The sequence below is a fragment of the Bicyclus anynana genome, chromosome 6 (assembly GCF_947172395.1).
Source record: "Bicyclus anynana chromosome 6, ilBicAnyn1.1, whole genome shotgun sequence".
Classification (NCBI taxonomy): Eukaryota; Metazoa; Arthropoda; class Insecta; order Lepidoptera; family Nymphalidae; genus Bicyclus; species Bicyclus anynana.
Window position 1 is genome coordinate 4,050,707 of NC_069088.1, and position 21,808 is coordinate 4,072,514.

The 21,808-nt window shown below is 36.3% G+C and overlaps 2 protein-coding genes across 3 annotated transcripts in view; both read right to left on the reverse strand.

The window, feature by feature from the left end:
• Positions 1-21,808, reverse strand: part of LOC112048731 (phospholipid-transporting ATPase VA) — a 91,168-nt gene that overhangs the window by 62,521 nt on the left and 6,839 nt on the right. The window lies entirely within an intron of this gene.
• LOC128198141 (uncharacterized) lies at positions 689-15,285 on the reverse strand. Its single transcript, XM_052881962.1, has 2 exons — positions 14,640-15,285; positions 689-10,699 (listed from the first exon to the last, which is right to left on the reverse strand). Exons 1-2 carry the CDS (start codon positions 14,654-14,656, stop codon positions 8,926-8,928), a joined length of 1,791 nt encoding a protein of 596 aa, XP_052737922.1. The 5' UTR covers positions 14,657-15,285; the 3' UTR covers positions 689-8,925.

Consider the following 21,808-nt stretch of genomic DNA (forward strand, 5'->3'; position numbering starts at 1 on the left):
ACATTAAAATCGGTTGCGAGGTTTAAAAGATTTAAACGTACATCGCCGTATGTACGTTTAAATCTTTTGTTTTATAGTACGTTAGGATAATATTAATAATTATGGTAAGTAGAGAGTTTTTAAGAAAGTGATATACACGAAAAACTAAGTAATTATAAGTCTATTATAATACAAATTAATTTACCCTTGAATTTCATGATAATAATATGATTGAATACAACCTTGAATCATGGGAAATAAAATGAGTATCTCATAATGAGAAAAACGGGCTTTGAAACTTGTTCATCGTTAGGGCATGTGGTATGCAAAATTGGACACAATTTATGTTCTATCTTTTCTATTTTTTTAGGGGTAAGTGCTTTTGCGTTTGTACAAACTACACGCCGCTGATGAGAAAGTTTAAGGAAACCATACAAAACTGCGGACTCTTAAAAAGAGAGAGCTAAACACATAAAAATTATTGCATACCTACGAGTTCCGTAGACATAAAATTCCGTTTATTACACGTATGAATAGCAGACGCCCCGCGGTTTTACCCTCGTATTTGGCGGATTATTCGTGGGAGTACGGGGATAAAATATAGCTTAAGTTACTCGCTGATAATGTAGCTTTCCATTCGTGAAAGAATTGTGTAAATCGGTTGCATAGTTTCAAAGCCGATTCATAACAAACAATCAACTCTTTATAATAATAGTTCAGATTGCAAGTGGAGTGTGGAGAATGGCCATCGTGCGTCGGTATGCCAGTGAAATTGTTTATTGCTGCGGCGTTGTTGACGTGAGTGTAAGTTGTTGCTGACGTGCGGAACAAACATTATAGTAGGGGAGCCCGGGATGATAAAGTTGCAGTTACTAAAGCATCATGGGGTGGGTCGCCGATTAGATTTGGTAGATTAGATGATAGAAAGAATAAAGAGGGGAAAAAAGCTAGACTATTTTTTTATTACTTCGGCTTAATGAAATCGCTAAATAATACCACCGATTATATGATGTACTATAAATAATCATCACCGGTGATTATTTCCTTCAAACAATTAATTGTGGTTGTGATTCGAGAATAGAAATACATTTGTATTTGTAACTTTGGATTGCACATTCTCTAACGTTACGATCAAATCGTTAGATTTTCGAAATGCACATTGCTTTGCTATTATCTTATTAAATTCCTTATGCAGGTTTAAAAAAAAATATTGAAGTACTTCTGAAGTTTTTTTTTGGTTGCCCTAAAATTAAACGTAGCAATATTACGGTCTCATACATCTGCCGCGACCAAGTAAATCCAAAAATCCCCTCTTCGGCTCCCCTACTATAAGTTGTTGCTGACGTGCGGAACAAACATAATTGCCACTTAATGAGTCACACAGTACTCCTCACTCACACTGGGACTTCGCTATTGGAAACGAATGCAACGAATCACGCAGAACTGGCTGTCTTTATATGGGCGTGGATGGTTTTATAAGCAAGCCACCCGATGTATGCGCGAGTGTAATGTACTGTAAAAGTATTCAAGTGATTGTGGGACACTTTTATTTAAATCTACTCGTAAAGTAGGTAGGTATGTCTTGGATTGTACGAGTAGGCTCAGGGTGCGTACCACAACCTTTTACAAAACTATCATCTATCCATCTTATTTATGGGTGTAAATAATGTTACCTCAGTAAGTGGTACTATTTTTTTTTACAAGAATATTTGCTATGTATCTTTTAAATATTACCAATGTTCCCGTTCCCCTCCAACTAGTCAAAAAAAAGACTATGTTAGGAGTGGGTAGGACAATATCATCGGCAGCGGGCGAAGATTGAACGACTGCCCCTCAGTGATGAGTGCGGCTCCTTTACCACTTTTATTGAGAAAGGATTCGCTGACGTCCAACATCGCTATACGAAAGAATCCTGTTTAATGGCCGTCAGGCTACGAAATGTCGAAACATTACGGACTTGCTACGGATTTAAGAGCTTGTGGTAAGGCCGCGAGCTGCCACAGAACCTACCTCTGGCTCTAGACTCTGGGTTATCTTATAACCTTGTTTTGCAACCCCGGGATGTAAACAGCTTGCATAGCTGACGGTATCGGCCGTGACTAGTTAGTTACCATACCGGCAAAGACGTACCTCCAAGCGATTTCAGTACGATTTCGTGTAGAACCCGAAAGAGATGTGGATTTTCATCCTCCTCCTAACACGTTAGCCCGCTTCCATCTTGGATTTTTTATCCCCGTATTCCAACGGGAATGGGAACCACGCGGGTGAAACCGCGCGGCGGTCAGCTAGTTTTACAATAACCTGAACCCTGCTAGCCCGCATTACAACGTGGTGGGTTTGTGCTTCGTATCCTCTCTATAAACATTTATCCTGTAATAACACCTTAGTTTTGTCAACGTAATATATGTATATAAAATATCATAAAACAAAGCTCACATTAGTGATTTCAAAACAAAATGACAGCTCGGGGCATTACGAATAGCGTGTTCGGTGAATTTTTTAGTCACTTTACCGGTAACCGATTGTCGATAGTACCTAAGGGCGCATTTTCATTGGGCTATAGGAAAAACATTTGGTGTGCGGAAATTTTACGAATTTTCCTAAAAGCTTACTAGAAGGTAGGTTACTTATGAGTTCATCCTTAGACTGGACTTCGTTAGTATGATAGTGAAAAACTGATATGAAAATAAAGGTATCTAAGTTATTTACTAGGTTATGTAGTTTACTTCTCGGTTGTAAGACCTGTCGTGCTGTATGGATCAGAATGTTGGGCGGTGAAAGGGACGGATAGTAAACGAATGCATGTGAACGAAATGCATATGTTGAGATGAATGTGTGGTGTGACAAGAATAGATAAAATAAGGAATGAGTTTATAAGAGGAAGTCTGAAGGTGGCGCCAGTGACAGAAAAATTGAGGAGTAGAAGGTTAGCTTGGTATGGACATGTGTAGGGAGGAAAGTCATATTACTAGAAAAATGTTGAATGTGCAAGTGGAAGGACATAAGAGGAGAGGAAGGCCAAAGAAGAGATGGTTGGATTGTGTGAAAGAGGACATGTGTGTAAAAAGTGGATGATGAGTTGACGAGTAATAGTGACGAATGGAAAAGATTGACATATTTTTCCGACCTCACTTAAGTGGGATAAGGGTAAGGAGATGATGATGTAGTTTACTTCTCAGACCTGGCGCGTTTTGAAACTTGAGTTTAAAGTTAACATTTATTACAATCACTACAATAATGTAAAATGTTATCAAACAATTAGATAATAAGCTATCAAATGTAATAAATGGGTCAAAGATCATTTTAGTAAATTGAAATAAAAAGATAAGTTTTACTTTAACATTTAATGTCTTTCAGACTTGTAAAAAGCTGTTTGAGTCTTCATTTCTCACAAACATATATACATAGGCTACGGAATGCTTCCGAGTTCTGACTGTCGGTATGTTTCCTGATTCTAATAACTTGTGTATAGTTGAGTTTAAGTCGAGAATAATGGTCAATACAAGCGCATTCCATCTTAGACTTCTGACCATGAGGTCAATATATGTATAGTGGTCAAGCACAACTACCTTATGCAACAAATTAATTGTTACGCAGCCTACGGGGAAACCCCTTTAAGCATTCATCATCATCATTATCAATCCATATTCGGCATACTGCTGAGCTCGAATCTCTTCTCAGAATGAGAGGAGTTAGGCCAATAGTCTACCACGCTGGCTCAATGCGGATTGGCAGACTTCATACACGCAGAAAATTCTCTGGTATGCAGGTCCTCACAATGTTTTTCCTTTACCGTTTGAGACACGTGAAATTTAATTTCTTAAAATGCACACAACTAAAAAGTTGGAGGTGCATGTCCTTCGAACCCACACACTTCGGAATTGGAGGCATTTCAATAAGCGATTAACCGACCAATGAAAATGCACCCTAATAATATGTCCACTCCACCACTCACCAGCGTGTAGGACCTTGACCAATGACCTGAATTAGGGCGTACTGGTCACTACGCCCCAATTTTTAAATATTCAACGCCGTAATCACCGCCCGGGCGTAATTATCGTTTATGAATGAACGCCTCACAGTTTTACACACTATAACGCGTCAGTAGTTTAATTGATTAGGGTTTAGGTTCAAATTCGTGATGATTGGAATATTACAAAAATACACATCGCATATTATCACACCTACACGCCATTAGCTTAATTGAAGAGGCAAGGACATGTTTGAAATATACCTATGGTGGATTAATGGGTAATATTCAATTTCACTACGAAAAAGCACACTTAATTTTCTAAAGCCTTTGAATTGAAGTTTAATACTAACTACTCACATTGCTGTAGAAACATAGAGACGCTGTATCGAACGATTAAAGAAATCGTAGTAATACTTGTACATATATGTTTTCTGTGGTAATACAAAAAAGGTTCTCATTAATGGTATCGATTATTATCATTTTGGTTTGTCAGAACCCAAAAAGATATCTGAGGACCGATAAAAATACGAATAAAAGAGAGATAGGCAATTTATTATTACATTAAAATCGTTACTTACTTAATGAGAGAAGTTCATGAGATTTACATTACTTAGTAATTCTCCGCAAACTTTAACCTAGAGTAACAAATACGTTTCATTCCACAGTATATGACGCAATGAAAAGAATTTTATCAGAAAACTAACAGCACAGCCGAAGTCACAGGCGTCCACCATTACAAATCACAACAAAAGCAACAATAAAAATGTTAACATTTCAAGTTTCTTGTGGGAACAAAATTTGACCACGTTTTGGCTTTTTTATAAAAGGGTTTTTTACTCAAAAACCTCATGATTTTCATATTCAAAATTGATAACAGCGTTGGTACATTATCAAAATGCACAAAGGTAGTACTCTGGTAGTAATCTACCTGTGTATTATTTCACAACGTGGAACAATGGCTCCGCAAATCACCGTTGTCCTTGATTATTTTTTTCCCCCCGCAAGTAATTAAGGTCTGTGTCGGGTTTTTACTCTCGTTGGGAAATGGGGAAAAAAGCGAGAGTTCGAAAAAATAACTTCAACAATCAGACGGTATCTAAACGATGTTTCATTTTCGCAAAATAATTTAAAAAATATATGAGGAACTAATTTCAATGAAATTTTGTGGATATAGTTACTGTTTGATTCGTTCGGATTAGGTGCTTTCTTTCTAATTGTGTAAGTGCTGTAGGCTCCTTAATGGAACCTCAGCGGCGCCACCGGGGGGTTTGGGCGAGCGCAGAATCATCGCCTGATGGTGCCCGAAAGCAGAAACAGAAGAGAAGAGGTGGATGTGGTACCTACTACTGTCAAGATCTAAAAAAAAAATATTTAATTAACAGATTTTTTTTAAATGCATAGAACAATAACTCTCTACGACTTCTCTCTCTATATTGCTTCGCCACCAAACGGTCTATGAGAAATGTGGTCTTTAATAAGTCTATAATAAATGTTTGTCGGTCTACTAGAATTCTAAATCTAAAGGGTTGACCTCGTATAATACGATTACTTGTGTTTAAAACCCCGCGATTGTTACGTGCGAGAGCATGTTGTAAGGCTTCCACGCCGTTTATATTTCATGTTATTCAATTTAAATACTTATTCTAGTACAGCTTAAACTTACTCTATCAAAGTGTTTTTGTAGGTTAATATTCATACACCAAATACGGTAAAATGTATAAGGCTCATTTTAACTGTATATCATATTCAACCTACATTTTAATTAATAGAATATTATTCGTTCATTCATTCAAATCGCTAAGTAATAATAATTTATTTACTTAATTATTATTAATATTATTATGAGTTACCCAGAGTCTGAGCTTTTAGTCCTCATTCGCACGAAAGCTTTTTTATCGGACGTCAAAAAAGCGTTCAAATACGACAAATACATTCCCAAGTATGTGTTTACACGGCAGTGTTTTTAAAACACGACGTTTTTTATCGAGTAGTTTTGCATTTTCAATTTTGGGCGTTGGAAGTAGACCATGAATTTAGTAAATTAAAAACTTTATCAAAAGCGCCAACGCTAGGTTTTAACGCATCGCTTTTTTAAATCTCGTGCGAATAAAGCCTTAGACGTTGACAGTCATATTATGCTAGCCACTCACCATACCAAAAGCTTATTGGATGTTGAGTGGCTAGCAGTAAATATTTACCTAAATTGTCTGCTCCGGTTCCGATGTATTGAGATTGTGAATGAAGTGTTAATAATTTAATTAATAATTGTTAACGGAAGATGACTATGATAGATTGCCTACATAATAAGTACTTCAATATCAAATATTAATTAATTATATAATATTAATAATTAACAATTCATTAGTTTAGTAATTGTATAGATATAATAAGGTTTACTTCGATGTACATGTCTAAAAGACCTTGAGTTGATGAAGTTCTTTATGGGTCACATAATTCATTTTTTATTTTGGTTGAGCCAGCAGTACCGCCTTATCTACCCTAAATTCCTTTTGCTATAAATGTTAAGTTTACCCCAAGGTTTCCATTGGCTAAAAATAACTGAGCATTTGAAGGAAAATGTACATAGGACGTACCTAGTACCTACCTACTTAGGAACTTATTAGACTTTTACAAGGAAGTAAAATTTTTAATGACTTTGGTAGTATTTTATACATTAGATCACAAAATCAACAATTAAGTAAAGTTTACTTATGCTTGATTTTATACTTATACACATTAAATAATTGACTCTTATTTCATATCTCTTTGCGACAAAACAAATACTTACAATTGACTTAGCGTTGCCTCATATATGACAAACATATTAGATAGTTAATTACTTTCAACTTAACGACGTCTTACGGTAACCTATTAATTAAAACTACTAAAACATTTAAAATACGTACGTCCAAACGAAGGTTATAATTTATAATAATAGGTTACAATACCTCATTAAACAGGTTCACGATGTCAAGGTCGTCCTACATATCTTCGCTTCAAATCACCTCGAGGAAAGTAAATTACTATAACTTACGTGTTACACTTCGTTCACACGGCCACTGTACTTTGCTCTAGATACTTGCTTGCATACAAGCTTTTCCTTCGACTACGACCGCGTTAATTCAATAATTTTTACATCATAACAAGTATGTTCTACCAACCGATTTTCGGCAACGGCTGGTCTAATCTTGAGATACACTTTTTTTTTTTTTAAATGGGGAAATCCTCATGGATACCTTCTCGCCACGGGGAGGCAAGAAGGTTAAGTCGGACTTCAACCGACTAAAACCCCACGGTGTTCCGACTCGCCGCCTGATGACTGAGCCACGGGAATATTTCGTAAACTACCGCAACCCAGCCAGCAATCTTGAGATACACTAGCTCAATCACACAAGTAAATGTTTTAGTGCACAATTATGTGTGTGCTAACATATGTGCACATTCTATACTCTAACTAATTATTGTTCACGAGTCGTATGGGACTGCACACTGGCAAGACTGGAGAGAGATCAGGTTCAGAACTTTAGGCTTCAATGTGGAAATACAAGGGTTCAACAACCGCCGCAAGCGCCGACAACTTCACAACTTAAAGTAGCTATTGAGTTTGTCTTAAAAACTCAACGAATTATTTCTTTATTGACCTGTCCCGGGACTCAAACTCTGCACCATATATAAGGAACCGAAGAAGCTAACTACTGGACGTGCAAGACATACCTAGATTATATAATTATGTTACTATGAGCTCTCTTAGGTGTTAATAAAAATATATAAGATTATTGTTAAAAAAAAACAGAAAGATAAAAGGTAGCCTTTTGCTTTTCCAGGATGCAAACTGAACTAAAATTCAACACAATTCGTTCAGCGTAGACTTGAAAACGTAACACACGGACAGAATTACTTTTACATTTATAATATTAATATAGATTGTTTTTCAACAAATAGTCATTAGCTTAGTGCTACAACTGGGTTTAACGGTTTCATGATACGAGTACGTATGAGCTAATAACGGGTAGCTTAAGTGATGTACGTACTACATATATTACAAGTACTTAGTACTTTTTTTTATTCCCTACAAGTTAACCCTAGACTACAATCCCACCTGATAGTAAGTGATGATGCAATCTAAGAAGCGGACTAATTTGTTAGAAGTAGGGTGAAAATCCACACCCCTTTCGGTTTCTCCACGACGTTGTACCGGAACGCTAAATCACTAACTTAGTAGAAATAAGAGCTTTTTGTGAAAGAGTACTAGAGTCATGCTTATTTATGCCGCCAAGCAATGCTTACAAACTTATCATAGAGGAGACACTCTTAGAAACGCTTTTCGTCCTCATCGTCTTAGAGGTCGCATTTTGTAGCTTTTGCACTTAAAAAACTTAATGACAGTACGACACTACGGTGCTGTTATGGAGATCATAGCAATTAAACATATTTTAAAAACGTAGAACATTGATAATCTCCTCTCTAAGTATTAGCTAATAACGGGTAACGTATGTACCTATACTAAAGCCATACTTGAGGAATACTGTTTACCAACAAACAAATTAAAAATGAGGGTATAAATCACTAGTCATTTCACACTTAATAATAATTATGATTAGGTTGTTCTTAAATTAACGAAAATAAATTTGATTAATAAGCTTAAAACAATTACATATAGTTAATATATTTTGAATAATATTTTATAAAAAAAACTACACATAATTTTAAATGAAAAAGTTATGAAATGACATCCGTTTTCTTATAATGATATACAATAAACAATACACATCACTATCTAGTCAAATTTGGAGGAGCGTGATGTTAATTAAAGAGCTTTCTTCTATAGAGGCTTTAATTAAAAATAGTGCTTCCACAATTGAAGCTTAATATTAACTTAGTACTAGACTTATTACTATCGAGTCGATGTGTGGACTGGCCGCTCGGCTTGCGTTCCCACGCACGGTATGTGCAGGTGGCCTGTTCTGGGAACTCTACGCAGACTCAGCGATTCTGCATCCGCGAGTGAAGCTCACGGGTGCCAGACCTACTGCATGGGCAAGCGCCAGACCTGCCTGTTGTCCAGACATAACTCCTCCCTCCTTTAGTTCAAATTCAGCGGAGTGCGGAATTTGACGAAAAAGACGTAAAGGGGGGAACTTATAAAGTAACATGATACATAAGCATATTGCTAAAATAACATACAAAAGGAGTGTTCCGACACTAATACTTTTTACGTTTATACCGCTATATGACGTTTCACTTTGGGCAAACACTTCACTGTCACTTTGTTCTAGACGGTAAGCTAATTGCTGGAGATGTTGAAGATTAACGCCATCCAGATTCATAAGTTTCCTTTTAGGTAGTTCATCTGCTTTAAGTATTGTAGGAAAGTGCATAGTTGGGATTCTTGAATAGTTCACCGGTCTGCCTACTGTTTCATGTCTTTTCAGTGTCAATCCATTTATTTTAAAACTGCAGTTTTCATCTATGGTAAGTATGTAGGTCCCTTTTATGCGTTCACGGGTTTCTTTCGTACTACAGATTTTCAGGAGAAGTGTTTCGAATTTGCTATATATAATCCATTGGTTATATTGAATTGATTCTACTTTTACTCCAGATGTCTCCACCAGGACTGGATCACACGAGCTGATATTTTGTGAAAGTAACATCAGATCTTCTAGGCAGGTATCTTTTATTACAGATTCCGTGTCTATATCGTGGCATAAGAATGCGAATTTCTCAATTTCTTTGCAGGGTTTGCTGAGCGGTACGGTTTTCGAACCTTTCACTAATAGGTAAGGAGCTTTGGGTATTATAAGAGAGGTTTGGTTAAATGGATTGGTGACAGGTAGAGGTATCATTCGAAAATAGTTAAATAAGTATTTTTTTACAAGAGGAATATCTAAAATAAACGTTACCTGATTGTTCTTTGAATATGCTTTTAGTTCAATAGATTGCTCAATTTTTAAGAGGTTCTCTAAATTTACAGGATATACAAGCTGGTCAGTTTTTGCAATATCAGATAACAAATTATATAATTCGTCTGTATTGATTACTGACTGGTGTAAGGTTTTCAACTTACTAAATGCTATAGCCGTTTCAATTTCGTCTATTTTAATATAGATCGTTTGAAAGTTATGCAAGAATAAGTGAAAAGTATGAATTAATCTAGTACTGCTTAAAACTCGTTTTGTATTATCAATCCATAGTTTAATGTCAGAAATTTCTTTATCTAGCTGTATTAAATTATTCTTTGAAATTCCCGTCATATTTACGAAGGACTCTACCATCTCAGAAACTATAGTCATTTTTCTTGATAACTTTTCCTGTCGCGTTTTAAAAGTAGTTATTAACTCATCATACCTCATAGCATCGCTATTATCTAAATTCCCAGTAATAATTTTGATTAGTGAACCTAATGGATTTAGAATGCCGCGTTTAGTTCTACTTATTGGAATTAGCTGTCTACATTTTTCTACAGTAATATTCAAAAAATGATCAGTTTGCGTTTTAACATTACTTATATCACTAAAGTGTGTTTCATTACCAAAGTATTTTAATAAATTTATATTCAAGTGCTCATACATCCTAACATTATAATCTAAATCTTCCTTCAGTAAACCTAAATCTAAAATCTTAATATATGACCAATTGTCATATGTAATATACGCTTGACCTTCTTTTACAGGTAGAATACCGGGGTTATGCTCGATCCTCTGGATTAGGCCCTGGATCGTGATGGCTTGAATGAGCAGAAGGGCGAACCTGTGGAGGACGTTTTATGTCTTTAATTGGTACTTTAGAGTCACGATTTTTAATTCTAACGGGTACAGTGTTCCTAAAAATATCTCCGGTTACTTTTGCTTTCTGATACCGGGGTTTATCCTTACTACGTCGGACATTGACACCTTTTATGAATATTTCCTCGCCCTCATTCACATCAAATGATGACTCGCCACCGCGTTTTTCCCTAATCTCAGCTTTCTTTTTTATCATTCTATCCGTAAGGTGCTCGTAAAGGAAAGCTGTTCGCTTAACATGGTCTCTAACTAATTTTTGCATATATCGTTGGTTAGACTCTACGTTGAAAGGGCTGGACGAATCTGTATGTCCAAAAACTATTTCAAAGGGTGTAAGACCAGTAGTTGAATGTATTGTTTGATTGTATGACATTACCGCATAAGTCATAACAGAGGATGCGTCAGTTAGTTTGTGCTCGTACTTAGCCAAACGATATATTTCTAAAATAGTAGAGTGAAATCGCTCTATTAAGCCCATGGAATTAGGGTTGTGCGGGGTACCTATGTGCAGTTCGATTTTATAAAAGCTTAACGTTTCCTTGAGTAGTGCATTGTTAAATTCTGTTCCGGGATCGCAATTTATTTTTTGTGGAATACCATAAAACGAGAAATACTTTATAAGAGCTCTAACGACTTCAGGAGTGGATCTGTTACTAAGTTCAAAAGCTTGTCCTATTTTGCTGAACGCATCAATTAGAGTCAAGAAGTATTTTCCTTCTATAGAGAATAAATCCATGTAAATTTCTTCGAATGGTTTGGTTTGTGTTTGAGTGAGCTGAAGCTTAGGCTTTATGGGATTACGATCGTACTTCATTTTTTTACAAGTTTCGCAGGCATTAATTACGGATGAAACCGTTTGGTCCATATTGTTCCAGTAATAGGTGCGTTTTATTTTCATAAGGGTTTCTTTAATTCCCCTGTGGCAAGAAGGACCTTGATGGTATTTTATCACAATATATCTTTGCTCATTTTCGTCTAAAACGTAAGATACTCTTTTAGTACATTCGTAAATTTTGACAGAATCCTTTCTAAACAATTCTGTTACACATTTTATGAAATCTTTACGAAGAGTTTCGGTTTCAAAATAGATAAAGTGCCTAATTTTAGGGTTTATATACTGTTTCAGGAAATCTTTAATTAATTCTATATTTCCTTCAGGCATGTGTGCTTCGAAAACCTTTTGCTTATCGTGACTATAATCTTGAACTATTGTATGGTCCCTATTCCATACAATTATAAGAAATTGGTATGGTTTTGTATCGATAGCTTCGTCAAGTATGGGAATAACTTCACCGTCCATGTCTAATGCAGAAAGTGCAGTGTCAGTTCGTGAGCTACAGGTTATCGTACTTTCAGACGGAGAACGAATCGGGTATGCCATGTTAGAACCGTTAGATCCAGGAGTACGCTTTTTATCATCGTTTTCATTTCTATCTTCGGTACTGCTTAAAGATATTGTGTCGATATTTACTTCAAGGGAACTATCGTCTTCTAAAGCGTTTAATTTTATTCGCGAAAGTGCCTCGCAATTTTCATGAATAGTGTTAACTACACATGCATTATTTTCATATTTCGTCACACGGAATGGCCGACTAAAAATTAAAGTCATTATTTTATCTGAAACGTTCTGAATAACAGTTGTCGCGAATGAATTTACACAATTGACTAAAGCACTAGGCATACGCACACCTTGACCAAAGTCTACAAAATCTAGTATAGCTTCACCGTTATCTAAGCTAGTAGGTATTTTTACTCGAGTTTCAGTTCGCGGCTGTAGAGTTAATTCAACTGGGGGGTTATATACTATTGGTATATCTGTATCGCAAGTACGTAAAATTAGGTTTTTCATATCAACGGTAGCATCCAGCTGTTTTAATAGATCCGAACCTATTAATCCGTCATAACGTTTATCCACGTCATAGATGTAAAATTTATGACTTGTCATGCTTTTAAAGGTTTTAACTAAAGGTATGTGTATCACCTCCCCATGCTTGCTGCTAGCATGCGTACTTATAACTTCGAATGGTTCCGTATATTTGTACATGGAAAAGTATTGGTTTGCCTTTTCAGGACTTATGAAAGAGCGCGTGCTACCAGTATCAATCATGAACTTGGCCTGAATTTCAGGGAGTTCTATGTGTGGTAGTTTAAGTATACTATCACAGTTGAGGTGTATTATCTCTGGTCTGTTTTCCGAGACTATCATGTGAAAATTTACATCGGCATCTATTTGTTGGGGATCACACAAGGTTTCAGGTTCGTAGCCAGAATTTTGTACAGGGTAAGACTCCTGTGGGATTTGGTTATTTTCGTCGTAGTTATTTTCTGGATACGTTTCATAAAAGTCACCACAATAATTATTTTCGCCTATTTCAAGATCGTTGTTAAAAAATACATTTTCTTGAACCTTTGCCATATTTTGCCTTATCTGAGGGGCGGTACGCATGGATACATCAGTTGGCATATTATAATTATTGGTTTGCCTTGGGATACCAAATTTAAAGTTATTTTGATTTCCAAAGTTACCACTGTAATTACGATTATTATTATTGAACTGTGGAATTCGACCTGACTGGGGAATACCGAATTTAAAATTTTGTTGTTGGTTCGGTATACCAAATTTAAAATTATGTTGTTGAGTCGGGATTCCGTATCTAAAATTATTATTTTGTGAAGGAATCCCAAATTTAAAATTATTATTATTGGGTCTCCATTGCTGTTGGGAATTATTTTGAGGGTGAAAACCTCGATTAAACTGGTTTGGAGTGAACTGATTTTGCTGCGGTTGCGTTACGCCGTATATCGGACTTGCTGTTTGCGAATTATTTTTGTGAGGCATAGGAATAAATGGATTCTGATGAAACTTTTGTTGATTCTTATTTTTTGCTTTATACTGGAATTGAAAGTTTACTTCTTCCGTGACAATTTCTAAAGCGGTCTCTAAAGTCTTGGGGTCTTTTAATCGTACTATACGAATTAAATCCTCGGGTAAATTATATAAAAAGACGTTAAGTGATAAATTATTGTATATAATAATTTTGGAGCTTTTAAGGGGCGCATCCTGCCTATTTATTTTTGATAATAAAATGTTACGGACATTCTGAATTCTTTTACAAAAGTCGGAATATGATTCACCCATCTTGATTTTTAGCGACTCTAACTCTATAGCTACGCATTCTTCCGATCTAGCGTCACCGAAATGTTGGATAAATGCTGTTCTCAAATCCTGCCAAGTTACAATGTCTTCCCTTTCACTGATAAGAGAAGCAGCCCTACCAACGAGCCTACTCGTTATCACGTGAAAAAGGTATAAATCCTGAGAGATTGTGTCACTTTTCCTATAATTTAAAATGATGTATTCACATTTCCGGAGGAACAGGTTCAGAAGACTTGACTCTCCGTCAAATTTCGGTATTAATTCAACTAATTCTCGGGGCACAATTTCAACTTTTTCCATTTTTTTTTTTTTTTTTGAGATAGAGAAAAATAAAATAAAATAACACAAACCGATTTAAGCAGTAACACTCGTTTAGTAGTAGCAGTAACACTTAGCCTTAACTTTAACTTAACGTTACTAAACTAACTTAATAAAGAATCTCTTATTTTTTCTTATTTAATTTTAAAATATTTATCTTATTTATCAGTTAATCGATTTAACTTGATATAATAAGTAATCTTTAATTATTACAATAATTAAACTTTAATTAATAAAATTAATAATTAATTAGTTAATTTATTTAACTTGATTTTATTTAACTTGATTTCATTAATCATTACAGTTTATATTTAATCTTTTAATTTAATCATAAAAAAATCTTTATCTTAATCTCTAACTTACTAAAATCCTAAAAACTCTACACAGGTAAGGGATGGGACACACACAGGAAGTGAAAAGTTCTACTCACCCCTTATACGCCGTCATCCTCCCCGTTAAGCAGGTTTCTAGTCTTCTCTCTTCTTTGACGTATTTTTTTTGGTTCGTCAGACTTTCGCCGGCCTCGCACAAGCGTCGATTTTGGGACTTTGCACGGCGTTTACGAAAATCTGCACCGGCTGCGCCAGTCAAATTTGGAGGAGCGTGATGTTAATTAAAGAGCTTTCTTCTATAGAGGCTTTAATTAAAAATAGTGCTTCCACAATTGAAGCTTAATATTAACTTAGTACTAGACTTATTACTATCGAGTCGATGTGTGGACTGGCCGCTCGGCTTGCGTTCCCACGCACGGTATGTGCAGGTGGCCTGTTCTGGGAACTCTACGCAGACTCAGCGATTCTGCATCCGCGAGTGAAGCTCACGGGTGCCAGACCTACTGCATGGGCAAGCGCCAGACCTGCCTGTTGTCCAGACATAACTATCTAGCCCCAAAGTAAGCATACAGAGTAGCTTGTGTTATGGGTGCTAAGATAGTTGATATTATAATATTAATATACAATTATATACTACATATAAATACTTATATAATGTATAAATACACACAGACACTGGAAAACACCCATGTTCAACACACAAATATTTTTCAGTTGTGGGAATTGAACCCACGGCCGTGGATGCAGAAAGCAGGGTCACTACCCACTGCGCCACGCGGCCGTCGGTCGTTTTCTATACTCATTTCTAATTTGATTGTTAGTAAACAGTACTCGTCGAGTATGGCTTTAGTATAATTATATAATATAGAATAAGCAGAAGTAGAGCTGTTCGTGACAGAGCACACCCGAGGAAGTAATACTGCCATGCTTATTTTTTTCCTTTACATATTTTATCTCTGTCATACACGCCGTATTGGGTATTTTATGACATCATATTGCCTACGCATGAAGACGATACTAATAAGGTAAAAAGCTTATCTTGTTACAAGTACACTGCACATTAATAATAGTAGTTTGCTAGTTATTATATTATGGTTCAATTAATACCTACAGCTGACTTTAACATCGCGATTAATTTGAAGGGTTTTTATTTCAGAAAGTGAAAATCTATCAAATCGGTTAAGTCGTTTTGGATATTATAACCATGATCATTGATCATGATTTCACTTAAAAAAATTAAATTGATTTTTTCCAAAATCTTTTAAATGCTTATTCAGTTAATTAGCAGGGTTGTTACTCGAGACACACAAGATGCATCATCTTCTTTCACAGATAATCTTTTAGGTACACATCATGTGTAAAAGATTTTTATTATTGTTATATAATAAAATAAGCAGTCTTATTTGTATAAAAAAAACCTAATGTGGACATGTTAAAATTAGATTACCAACGCGTCGGAAGGCAAGTTACATGAAAATATCATTGTTAATTTGCACCTTAGATGAGATGTAATACGCAAACAAACAATTAAAGTCATTTTAGGGTATACTACATAATAAGGCTCAGATTATCCTGCATCTACCCGCAAAAATCCAATATAACTCATTTGGTATTCCCACAAGTAATACACATAAGTCAATTTAATTCACCGGAAGAATATCCGCTACCTTTTTGCGGTTTAACCTTAACATTGGCACAAACTGGTATTTAATAATTAATTCATAATTATGTTGGTAAGTTCTTGTTTTACCCAAACGTGTACCAAAAGAAAATGCCGCAAATAACGGGCTTTTAAATGCTTGTTCATGGTGCTAAAAATAATGTAGTGCGTACTAAGGGACCCGCGCAATGTATTTGATATCACTAACAAATAGATTTAGAGGTTTGGGTGCTGTACTTGCTTTACTTTTTTTTTACAAGTTAGCCCTTGCATAAAATCTCACCTGACGGTAAGTGATGATGCATTCTAACCTGGAAGCGGGCCAACTTGTTAGGAGTAGGATGAATATCTACACCCCTTTCGGTTTCTACTCGACATCATACTTGATTCCGGAACGCTGAATCGCCTGGCGGTACGTCTTTGCCGGTAGGGTGGGAACTAGCCACGGCTGAGGCCTCCCACAAGCCAGACCTGGACCAATTAAAAAATCCTCAATCGGCCCAGCCGGGGATCGAACCCAGAACCTCAAATTAGCTGATATTAGCTTTCAAAATGAGGTATGTCTTACTATTGCAAGCTCCAAAATGCGTTTAGATCCGCTTCGCTTCTTACCGGGCCTTAAGATGAAAATGTTGCATAGACATTTCGACAGCGTAATTCCGGTGCAGTACTGATTGAATGATTAGGCAACTTCTTGTTCATTGCGTAATACAAACAGACCTAAATCGTTGACCAAAAGCCTATAAATAATTCTTTATTGCAGTCGTCTTTAATGTCGACAGACATTTTATTGCAAACACTGTTTATAGTAAGTCACTATTACACTGTTTATAGTAAGTCACTAAAGGAGATTAAAATTTAGTACTAAGTATATTGAAACAATATGAAACTCATATTATTAGAAAAATGTTGAATTAGCAAGTGGAAGGACGAAGGAGAGGAAGGCCAAAGAAGATATGGTTAAAGTATGTGAAAGAGTATATGTTTTATCAACCCACATTCGGCTCACTGCTGTAGCTCGAGTCTCCTCTCAGAATGAGAGGGATTAGGCCAATAGTCCACCACGCTGGCCCAAAGCGGATTGGCAGACTCACACACACAGGGAATTAAGAAAATTCTCTGGTATGCAGATGTTTTTCCTTCATCGTGATATTTAATTTCTTAAAATTCGCACAACTGAAAAGTTGAAGGTGTATTGCCCCGGACTGGATTCGAAACACCCTCCGGAATCGGAGGCAAAGGGCATATCCACTGGACTATCACGGCTCTCGGAGTAGACGAGTAATAGAGACGAATGGAGAAGAATGACATATTCTGCCGATCCCACTTAAGTGGGATTAGGGAAAGGAGATGATTGAAACAATATCTGTATTAAGTAAACTAAGAAAAGTAATATTTTCATCGGCAACATATTTATACGACCCATTTCTCTCGACGATTGCCTCTGGACGTAAATAGATTTATCTAAGCTGTATTAATATAGAATGTACCGTTCAAGTGGTATACCGGTGCAGTGTAGCGAAGTGTAAAGGTTGCATAACGGAAAAATCATTACTAGCAGACGAACCAATTTGAAACCAACCAACCTAGTTTAACGGAGCGCACATGGTGTTAAATGGTAACACTACGTAAACTTATGAGAAGTAGGACGCAATCAATATAATGATGTTATGCTTTGTAACTACTTCAATGTCATAAGGTATGGCAAAGCTTAGAAACATCTACAGACTATCCAACATTGGTCGGTTTGGTTTTTTAACAAGCACGTAGCCCGTATGACGTTGACTGGAAAGCTATCGCCTATATCAACAGCACTATGCTGACTTGCATAATCTATAATCAAATAATAAATATAAATAAATAATAAATATAAATGGATACTCATCTATATCTATACTTAATAATAAATCTGTAGATAGGTCAATTCTATACGTGATACGTATCTATTAATATATTTCCAAAATAACTATTAGGGGGCGATTAGTGTTCGATACTGATTCCAAAAATGCAATCAGTAAAATTTTCGTCTGTCTGTCTGTATGTTCGTTATAGAAACAAAAACTACTCGACGGATTTTAAAGAAACTTGGTACAATTATTCTTCATACTCCTGGGCAGGTAAGTATATTTTTCATCACGCTACGATCAATAGGAGCAGAGCAGTGAAGGGAAATGTTGGGGAAACGAGAGAAGTTAATCTATTTTTACAGCGATACTACTGTAATGGCTCGATTAAAGAGGTCTAAGGGCGGAGTTGCGGGCGTCCGCTAGTCTATACTGTGTAAAGTTTATGGTGTTAGTTGTTGTTGATAGGTGTTGTTTGTAGTAGATATTCTAGATCTACTGGACCGATTTTGAAAATTCTTTTACCACTAGAGACCCACGTTATTTGTGAGCATCATAAACTATATTTTTTCCGTATTCTCACAGAAACGGGAACTATGCAAGTAAAACCGCGAAGCGTTGACTGGTATTGAATAATATGCATTCTACTCGTACTTTAAGCAATAAAAACTCTAAAATGCAGCAAATCAATGAAAATAAACGAGAGCTACATGTGATTGCTACGATTTTACCCCCAAACTACAACGTTACTGCTTTGCGACAAAATAAGCAAGTCGGTAAATCCCCAGACGAAACCTGACAAAAATAATGTATTACTATTAAAATTGAACTTATAAGCAGCCGTGAATTATAGATAGTAATTCGATGACTGATTAGGCTGACCTACAAACAAGTACGGACACTTTTGTTTGCCACACATGAAATATTCCAAGAACATCGATCACTCTGCACCTGCCTACTATAATATTGATTAGCAATTTTTGTGGTTCAATATTTGCTTCCGTGAGCCTTTCCTAATGCGCTGCCTTAGGCCGACCACAGACTAGGATACCGAAGGGCTCAAAATACCAGTATTTTTTAAGACTTATTAACCGACTAAAGTGGCAATGGGCAGGCCACATAGTTCAAAAAGCCGATAGACGTAGGGGTTCCCATGTACTGGAATGGCCAGTGGCGACCCCGTTTCGGAACGCGCAGTGGTCGAGCCCCCACTAAGATTGACGACATTAAGCGGATTGCCGCTGGATGCTGGCGGCTCGAGACCGTTGTGTTTGGAAGTCCATGCAAGAGGCCTATGTCCAGCAGTGGACGTCCATCGGCTGATGATGATGATGATGATTTGATGACCGAGTTCCAAAAGGAGGTGGTTTTATGTACGGCTATATGTATGTTACTTTTGATGTATTAATTAAGAATCAATAGCTCCACGTTATAGGGCTCAGAATCAACAGCGAGAGGTGATGGATTCGTTCCCAGTCCTCTGGAATATTATCGTACCCACTCTTTCAGACTAAGTGAAGTCGGTTAAAAACATATCCGAGGGAATCAGCAATATTGATTATTCTATTTTAAAAACATGATAAAAAAACAAAACAAAATAATGACGAGTCTTTTCACAGTTTCTTCGATTTTTCGATTTTCAGATGCGGTTTTTTTGATGTCAATGTCTGCGAATAGTCACCTACCAAACAATGGTTACAGGTCTCTACTATCAAAGATGGAGTCCATTGTTCTAATTTTTTTTTCAATATTATTCTTTACAACTTGGCCCTTGACTACAATCTCACCTGACAGTAGATAATGATGCAATCCAAGATGAAAGCGGGCCAACTTGTTAGGAGGAGAAAGAAAACCCACACCCCTTTCGGTTTCTTAACATCGTTATCGTAATCGCTTGGCGATACGTCTTTACCGGTAGGGTGGTAACTAGCCACGGCCGAAGCCTCCCACCAGCCAAAATGTTTACTAATATCGACAGTAAAAGTGTTTACGATTATTGAATGCCTTAGTGTACCGATAAGGAAACAGCTAATATAATCGTGTGGTTAGCGATAAAATATTCATTGAACCTTTCCAACAACTCGTCAGATTGTTGATTATGGTTTTCATTTTAACGACTGTTTGGGTAGTTGTGATGTCCAAAATGATTAAGTAATAAATTGTTTCGGCCGTTGATACGTGCCTCTATGATGATATGATATGGTATCGTTAATATTTGAAACTAGCGGACGCCCGCGACTTCGTCCGCCCTTTGACCTCCCTAATCCGGCCCTTTTGCAAAATCCTTTTATAGCGGACGTCTTCCAACTGTAAACTACCTCCCTGCCAAATTTCATCTTTGTCAACGTCAAGTGGTTTTCGAAATTTCGTTTCGTTTCGAAGATTAATTCAAGAAGAACCTTAAGAACCTTATCTTAATGTTGTTTCTGTATTATTTTATAAATAAACGAGTATATTCCAGAAATATTTGAAAGATCCAAGATATTATGATTAAGTAATGGGTGCTTTAAAATTATTATAGTCCTTTGTTATTTACATGATTGTACATTGATGTGTCATCAAGATTGCAATATGTACTTTATCTACATTCTGGTCTAACATTTATGTACAAGAAAAACAAATTATAAAAGCCATTTATTCATTAAAATTTCGTTTTACTGTTTGTTGATAAACATTGCTACAACTAAAGTGCGGCTGTGAATCCTTCTAGACAGCTCGAATTGACGGTGGATTTGGTTTCCATCTCTTACTAGGCTCTAGGCTTACTTTCGTGGATGTCCATGAGGTGAAGTTATAGTACAAATAAAATATTTGTAGGACCACTATCCTACTGATATTATACGCAAAAGTTTGTACGAATGCTTGTTACTCTTTAACGCCGCAACTACAAAAACGATTTGGATGAAATTTAAAATGAAAATAGATAATACCCTGGATTAACACATAGGTTACTCTTTATCCCGAAAAAAACCATGGTTTCCCGAGATTTGTGAACTGATTGTTATGATGGTATGAATGTTACTCTTTCACGCCGCTACTACTGGACCGAATTAGCTGAAATTTGGAATGGAGATAGATTATAAGCTCGATTAACACATGGGCTTTACCGGAAACATTACATACTTATTTTTCGCAAATAATGCCGCGGGACGCAGCCAGTTATACAAATACTACACATCACATTAGGATATAGGTATTGTTGCTTGTTGTTTAAAATGTATACGAGTAGTAATCAGTTGATATAGAATAGGTTCGCGCACGACCACGGTCTCACTTACTGGTAAGTGTAGATTTAGAGACTTAAGGTTTAATCGCTTTGCTACAGGATGAAACGTTGAGAGGTTAATGCAAGGATATCAGAGAATATTCAAATGCCTTTTAATCTACTGTATAGTCATTGTATCGAACGGCATTTCAATGGATCGAAGGACAGCACGCAATTTTGTTTTAATGAGGCTGACGTTTGCGAATCAGTTAGATATGTTGAAGGCAATTTCACTCTACAGAGATGGATAGGTACTCTAAATGGAAATTACAGATAATTAAGGAAATAGCTGAGTTCGACCTAGGCTTCTCAGGGGCGCGTTTGTAACCTTAGTAAGTAACTTTAGTTTTTAGTTTACGCTTTGATTACTCATTTTTAAGACGGCGAATGCGTGTATTTCATTCGGCTTCAAAGGCTCAATAGCTTAATTAATAATAGCTTAATAGCTTAAGCGGCTGGATTCAAGCTTGGGCCTTCTAATGATCTGGGTTCTAAGCT